Below are 8,047 nucleotides of genomic sequence, written 5' to 3' on the forward strand. Positions count from 1 at the left end.
GAACGAGAAATTGAGTTCATTGATTCTGAAAAACTACATTACAGAGTAGGTTTTCTCTTGAATTTATAGTCATAGCTAAAACAGATTTTTCTAACAACTAATTATCCTTCTAACAAACTAACTCAGCACAACTAACTTCTAATCACATGCCTCACACTACAGCTAGTTTCATCTCTTATTTATCCTCAACACCTCCTGCCTACTAGAATTTGGGAGATATTTCATTATTTCACTTGCAATAATCAATTAGCTTAACTTACACATATAAAGTTCATGAAATGAGTTAGATTTCAATAACATGGCTCCATAATATAGTTTAGTCTGTCATATATCAATTATCCTTAAATAGAATGAAATGATGAAGAAATGAAAACTCTTGAAGGAAAAAAAAAAAGAATAATTGAAGGTGTTCTTGTTGCATTTTGATTGGTCTATCTGTCCTTGCAAAATTCTGTTCTACATCATCCATTTCTTCTTTTGATTTTGTACGAGGATGATGTCTTCCATGAATTCTGCTTACTCCAACTTGATCCAATTTGTTTCTTGCAATCTTGCTGTCCCAAAACAAACACATTAGAAACCAAACCATAAATGTTTGCTGTCACAAAGTAAGTTTCTTCATTCAACAGAAACTAATACTAAGATAATAAAATGAGGGATGATCTTTGAATTAACAAAATTATAACCTTGTAATAAACATTGCATAATTGCACTTAGAATTAGAACAAAGTATGTCTATGCTGCATGTAGTTTATGTATAACATTATGGCCCAAAATGCCTAATCTCTCACTGACCTAAAAAAAAAAAATTCTGCGTTGAGTTGAGCAACATTGTTTTGAGATCATCATATCAGCCACTCAGCCTAGCTTTTAACATTACTTGCTCCAGATTAACAAGTTTGTCCATGCTATCAGGGGGGTAAGAAAACATCAACAATCTAAGAATTTTGTGGAAAATTGGAAAAAGACAAAAAAATTCAATGCTTGTACTTATTTGCTTATGATCCCATTAAAATAGGTCACACCATGTGATGGTTGTACATACTTGATACTTGGATGTAGCAAAAGCAAAATCGTTATGAAAGGTGTATGAGAAGGTATATTGTATAAGATATGTTATTAATCATAAGAGTAATGCAGTGTAGGATTATACCTCTAAGAGTGGTCCAGGTTGAAGTTTCTGTATGCAACAAGAAAGTTCAACTATATGCCTAGCTCCTTGTCCATGTACTCAACCAGCAAATAATTACTACATACAAGAATTCCATTCCATTATATAAATGTAGTAAACTTGAGAATTCCGAACTCTCGAATGAATTAGAATCAATTTTTTTATTTGTTCCAAAATATGAAAAAGAATTTCATTATTGTGAATTCTAATTGTTGTCATTCCAAACATATTCTTAAGATCTTCTACATTAAGAAATTTGAAACAAATAACTCAATTACTCTACAAGATCTTTCTTTAAGCATGCCCAAACATTTTGGTATATTATTTATTGCAGATTTCACACATGAGACTTTGAAGAATATAGAATGATAAGAGCACTTTTAGTGTTTAACTTGTACCGTAATGCCAATCAATGCTCCAGGAACTCTTTTTTAAGTTTCAACAAAAGAAAAAGCAAAGTATATGACAAATTCAAACATCAAATTCAAATAGAGAGTTTAGAGAAGAAGCATCCTTACAAGAATGGAGGTGCAGCACCCCGATGCAACAAATTCACGAGTCCCAGAAGAATCATTGGATGTCCCTATGAAAAGAGAAAGAGGAAATAAATAAATGGGTAAACACAGTTAAATGGGGAAGGGGAAAAATCCAAAATTGATAGTGTATCCTAAAAAAGCTAGCAGTTTTTCGATGGACTACAAATTTGGAAATAAGATTAAGATTATGTAGAAGACGATGAATATGATGTTGGAGAAGATGAAGTGGGTTTGGGATAGAGAGAGAAAAACAGTACCTGTTTTAAGATGTTGAGTCATTGCGAATCTGTTTTCCATTAACAGAAATGTTGGCAATGTGGGAAATGGATGACCAAATATGGGGGTCCTTCTTCTGTATGCGTTCCCCCAATAACGGACATTTTGTAATGGAGAGATGACTTAAAGAGGCAAGCAGCCTTATGTTCTCCAGCTTGGAACAGTCTGATATTGATAAACTTCTGAGGCACTGTGAGTGTGACACCTCCAGAGATGTCAAATTTTCACGTCTTTTGATAGTCAGATATTTGAGATTTGAGAATGCTGGCATTGCAAAGGATGTAAGTGAATCACAGCTGTTGTCTATATATAAGGTCTGTAGTGAGTGATGTTGTTGGTGTTGCATTGGGAATTCAACATTCTTGCAATCTATGATGAACAAATATTTCAATGAAGAGGGCAAAGAATCCCCTGGAAATGATATGGCTGATGAGCAGTTTGAGATTCGTAGCCATGTGAGAGAGGTTGGTTGGGTGTGGGTCATGGCATTGAACACGTACTCCACCTGTTGCTCTCCACTAATTGATACTTCTTCCAACGTGGAAAGTGGTAGTCCCGCATTCTTGCTTCTTGTTTGCCATATATTATTAATTGGCGTATGATGGGAGCTCCTGGCAGATAACAACCAAGATGCTCGCATCCTGAAATCCAGAGTCCCTTCAAAGATGGAAGGAAAGTGGGTAAATCTCCTCTTAACTTAGGACACACCTCTAAGTGGAGCACCTCAAGTTGAGGAAACGGTGCATCATCGTCATCACATTCAAACGACTTCCATTCCTCCCAGCAAGGCATTCTTGAAATAACAAGTTTTTTAAGGGATCGGAAGGATGTCTCGTGATGATGATCAGTTCCATCATCCTTATAGAATTCACCACCAATCATCTTCACCTTCTCCAAGTTCGAAATGACCAGCCTCTCTAGAGCTGGTAACTGTCCAAGTGAAGGAAGCACCCAACAATTCCTGCATCCACTCAGCTCCAACTCAGTCACCTTGTGGTACAAAGACAGCCCTACCCAATCTGGAAACATGGTACCCCTGTAACCCGTGATTGTTAGTTCTTTCAGGTCTTTGTGAGGTTCTAATTTGGCAAGTACATCTTTCTCCATTTGAGAATCAACCATCTCACTATCTTCACCTGATGACCATTCCAAACATAAATGATGGATGTATTTCTTATCAACCATCCTTGCCTTCCAAGCTTCACTGCTGTTAACTACATTCTCTATCTTCTCAATCCGAAATGACCCTCCAAGATTTACAAGTTCTCCCAATTCCCCAAAACCATTCTCCTCATGCTTGCCAACAATATAGTAACGCAGAATCTGCAAGTCTTTTAATTTGCCCATACCTTTTGGCATCTCTTCTAGTTTAGTGCCTTCAATATCAAGATGACGCAAATTCACAAGATTCTGCATGTTGTAGGGAAGCTTTTTAAGATTCGTACAGTTGCTCAACTTCAAAGTTTGTAAATTGTACAAATCACACAATGACTCAGGCAATGTTACGACAAATGTGTTAGAAAGATCTAAATAACGCAAATGAATCAATTCACCAATCGAATCATGCAACAAGTCTTCCTCACGGGAAAAGGATTTAAATGACAAAACTCGTAAGCACTTCATTTGTTCTAGTAGGTGACAAGAATCGACTATTCCCTTTGAGAATCCATGATATGTACAATTGATTTTCAGCAATGTCCTTGCATGCTTTAAATTATCACATACTTCCACAATCTTTGAGATTGAATCATTGCTGCAAAGAGCATATGACAAATGACGAGTTCTGGCATCATACTTGAGTACATTTTTGAGTTCAAAGGTTCTAAAATAGAACTTTCCACCATAGAATGTCCCCATATCATGCATGAGATCGTGCATCACAAATGAATTTTCATAATAAGCGTTATTAGAAGGCTGAAAAAATGATCTTGAAGCTAAATCATTAAAATATTCATAACCAACCTCTTCTAAAGTGCTTGCGCTCTTTGGTTGTTGCAAAAGACCTTCTGCCATCCACAATAACATCAATTCATCTCTATCAAACACATAGTCCTTGGGATACAAAGAACAATAAACAAAACAACGTTTTAAATACGAAGGAAGGTGGTAATAACTGATTCTCAGTGCAGGAAGAATCTCACTTTCCTCTTCAGAAAAATCCCAAATTTCATTGTTCAAAATATCATTCCAATCCCTTTCATCATCTTTGGTACTTAGTAAGCTCCCAAGTGTTTGAACAGCCAGAGGTAATCCTTTACACTTTTTAACAATTTCTCTCCCTACTTTCTCAAAACCTAAACGGTCTTTAGAAAGCAAGGCAAGATTTGCAAACAATGACCAACAATCTTCATCATTCAGCACACTCAAATTGTGGGCTTGATGGTGATAACTTTTGACCATATTTGCAATCTTTTCGTCACGAGTTGTCACAAGAATCTTACCTCCGTGCCTCCCTGCCTCAGTTCCACATTGAAAAGGAGTAAGCAATTTTTTCCAAGCCATATAATTGTTACTCCACATGTCATCCAAAACAACCAAGAAACTCTTCCCTGCTAGCTCATTCTTCAAATGAAGCTGAATTGAATCTAAATCATTCAAGTTACAAGGACCAGAAGTTGCTTTCTCTACCACAGTTTTAGTCACCTTAAGAACATCAAATTCTTCCCCAACACAAACCCATGTTTTAACATTAAACTTTTGCTGCACTCTCTCATCGTTGAAAACCAATTGAGCCGAAGTAGTTTTTCCAATCCCTCCCATGCCCCAAATGGGGATCACAGATAGTTTACCATCATTACTATCATCCAACAACAATTTGACCATACCCTCCCTCTCTTGGTCCCTACCAACAAAAACATCAGACTTTTGAACAAGAGATGTTGATTCAATTCTCCCTGACATGTTATTATTCTTCATAGCCTTTTCTAGACCAAGGATATCTTTGTGATTTGCAATATCTTCTAGTCTAGCAATGATTTCTTCAATCCTAGTAACCATCTCCCTATCTTGCAAATTGAGAAAGCGAGACAGGATGTTACCTGGTGGTGGATCCTTCCGAGTGGCAGCTTTGGTGGCGATTTCGTCCAGCAAGTCATCAGCATCATAGACAGCATCATGGAGATTTTCAAGCCACCTCTTAACAGCAGGGTTAGAAATCTGTTTCTTCTCAGCATCATTCAGCACAGCTTCAACCACACTCAAAATGGTCTCCAGCTTTTGGAGCAGCTTCTGGTCAACCTTCTTTCCTTTCATCATGTTGATGATTGCAGGGTCGGACAGCCGGTCAAGAAGAACATTGAGAAAAGAAGACAGAAAAGCTCCTCCAACAAGTTCAGCAGCCATCTTCACAAGAGCAAGAAGGAAAAGGAAGCGGTTTGTTTATGCACTCAAAACTCAGAATTCTCTCACAAACACAGAGTATGAAAGTGGTAGCAGTTCAGTGAAATATTATTGTAATGTGGTGAATCGGGTGAATGCTTAGATTATTATAATTAGCGAATAATAACATATGTTGACTTCATATGCTTTGTCCCGGTTTGGTCTTCATAACAAAGTTCATGTGAAGCATCTTATTGTCTTGCTCCGAAGCTGTGAGATGCTTTCGGTGCCTTTGGTCTTCATTCTTCCATTTTTTAAATGCTCCCTACAACGGATCTTTAGCTGCAAAATGTTTAACAATATCCACTTGTGCATTTATTTATTAACCCACCTATCATTACTGCTTCTTATACCATAAAAAATTGTTCACCTCTATTTTGTGACATACTACAATTACAATGCACGCGTCTGCTACTTTTTAAAAAACAAAACAAAAAATTAATTTTATTTTAACAAAAAACTGTTTTTTATATTTTATCGGACACCAATTACTTAAATAGTTTGGAGCCGATTAAGAACTTTTTTAATTGTGGAGAGTATCTATAATTATTTTTTAATAATGAAGTCACGATAAACATATTTTGCTTTAATACAGTTGATAAGCATTTATATAGTTAAAAAAAACTTCTAAAGTAATTATCAAAATTAATTTTTGAGAATTTTAATATTTGACATTTTAGTCTCTATTTTAAAATAAATAAAGTAATTCCTAATATTTATCGCCATTAGAAAGGAATAATATTGTCTAACGGAAATAAATATAAAAGAAAAATGATAAAATTAGGAAAAAAAAGTTAATTACGTATCTACTATTAAAAATTTAATGGTAGGAGTAGAATTAAAATTATCAAAAATGTTAAGAATAAAATTAAAACAAATTAAACATTATAGGTATTTTTAAAAATGTTAACGATAAAAAATATATTTTATTTGTCACAAAATTATATTGATATAATCATTTATCCAAGATAATTTTTGTTGAATAATACTATTATGAAAAGTAAAAAATATTCTTTTCTGTAAAAAGAATTTACCAAAAATATTTGATCATATGTAATCCACATTTTTTTCTAAATTTAGTAAAAACATTCACTCATCTTCCAATTTGACCATTTACAAAAAAAAAATTATCTTTTTACTTCAATGATTAAGTAACATTTTCAAATATCTTTCTCACATTTTATTTTTATTAGTTTTTATGTAATTTTTTTGTGACAATGCTTTTATTTTATTTTTAAATTGAATTTTTTTTACGGTATTTTTTAGTCCAATAGACCAATAATTAATTCATTATGGATCAGAGTTCTATTGAAATGGTTACTGCATGTATAAGGCAAGATCGAAACTTTCAACATTTACTTAAACGAACTAATGAGATTGAGAAATGACTTAGATTTCTATAAATTGACTCCATAATATAATCTAGTGTTTCATTATCCCATATATCAACTATCAATCTATCATTAAATAGAATGAAATGATGAAGACATGATGCATCTGCCATCATTTCTTCTGCATTTGGAAGTCTCAATCTTACAGCCACTTGAACTCTTCCAGGAACTTTACACAAGTATGAAATAGAAAAGAAATGTTACAATATCATCATAGCAGAAACCACAGTTAACAATTACCAATATTTGAGGATTTGCATCCAACAATTTAAAATATATATACACACACACACAACATAAGCATAAAAATGCTGCTGAGATTACAGACAAGTGCCAAGTCTACAGTATCTTGTCACAATGAACTGTTCTATATCCTTTTCAACATCAGTTCCAGAATATACTCTACTCCGATGTATAATCTAGGATTACAGAACACATCATAAAACTTCCAAAGAATACTATTTGAATATAAATTAAGAACCTCATTTCTTCAAAATCAGCTAAAGCTTAGAGAACAAATCTAGCACTTTTTCTTAACTAAAAACCTCATCAGCAACTATTCATCTCGAGCTTAGGCAGCATAATTAAGACATGATGATTTAACCAATATCACACATGTTTATTTTCCAGTTCATCATCCACACGTTAAAAAACCAATAATTACTTGAAAATTTGAACACATACAATAAATTTGACCGCTATAAGCCTATAACAGAACACGCGACAAACACTAAAAAGGCTTCTATAACAAAATCAAACGAGTATCTATAAATTTATTAGGTTACTTGAAATCGTAACAATAAAGAAAGAAGCTACTGAAAAATCGGTTAACAAAGTGCTGATTTAGAGATACATTTGCATTCACCTTCATACTCTTACGTTTCTACTACTGCTTACTGTTTCACTATTCAAACACATAAGCACTTGCTCTTTCTCACTCTATTCCGTTATCAGCGTTGCGAGTGAAGAGAGTAACTAAGCCGAAGGGAATCGAATTACTACTCGTACATTTCTATTGTGGAATGAGAACGAGAATTCAAAAGCTGAAATCGGAAGAATAAGAGAGGTGTTAGGAAACCTGCGTCGCCAGCGTGAGATGGCGAACTGCGGCGGGTCCCGGCGGGTGAGAGTTGCGAGGCTTCGTTCTGAGGATGCTGTTGTTGTTGGCGCCTTGGCGATCTAACTTGGCGGTTCCGCGTTGAACGACGCCGTTTCGGTGAATAGTCGACGCCATAGCTTCAAGCTTGTAAAAGCTTCAAAGAAAAATAGGTGAAGGGAGAAGTTACTTTTCTAAA

The 8,047-nt window shown here is 34.7% G+C and overlaps 1 protein-coding gene and 1 long non-coding RNA gene across 10 annotated transcripts; both read right to left on the reverse strand.

Moving 5' to 3' along the window:
- LOC112753835 (putative disease resistance RPP13-like protein 1) lies at window positions 1-5,589 on the reverse strand. Of its 9 annotated transcripts, none has more exons than XM_072221311.1 (6): window positions 3,946-5,496; window positions 1,965-3,393; window positions 1,690-1,754; window positions 1,154-1,249; window positions 796-938; window positions 1-554 (listed from the first exon to the last, which is right to left on the reverse strand). In XM_072221311.1, exons 1-2 carry the CDS (start codon window positions 5,323-5,325, stop codon window positions 2,464-2,466), a joined length of 2,310 nt encoding a protein of 769 aa, XP_072077412.1. In that variant the 5' UTR covers window positions 5,326-5,496; the 3' UTR covers window positions 1-554; window positions 796-938; window positions 1,154-1,249; window positions 1,690-1,754; window positions 1,965-2,463. The 9 variants fall into 9 exon arrangements, with proteins under 9 accessions (XP_072077412.1, XP_025657425.1, XP_072077405.1 ...); XM_072221313.1 differs by having other exon boundaries at window positions 271-554; window positions 796-908; XM_025801640.3 differs by having other exon boundaries at window positions 796-908; window positions 1,965-5,521.
- A 1,126-nt stretch (window positions 5,590-6,715) lies between these two features.
- On the reverse strand, window positions 6,716-8,047 carry LOC140180391 (uncharacterized). The gene is made up of 2 exons (XR_011874596.1): window positions 7,831-8,047; window positions 6,716-6,921 (listed from the first exon to the last, which is right to left on the reverse strand). It is a non-coding gene; the product is annotated as an uncharacterized lncRNA (long non-coding RNA).

Source organism: Arachis hypogaea, chromosome 2 (genome assembly GCF_003086295.3).
Source record: "Arachis hypogaea cultivar Tifrunner chromosome 2, arahy.Tifrunner.gnm2.J5K5, whole genome shotgun sequence".
Lineage (NCBI taxonomy): Eukaryota > Viridiplantae > Streptophyta > Magnoliopsida > Fabales > Fabaceae > Arachis > Arachis hypogaea.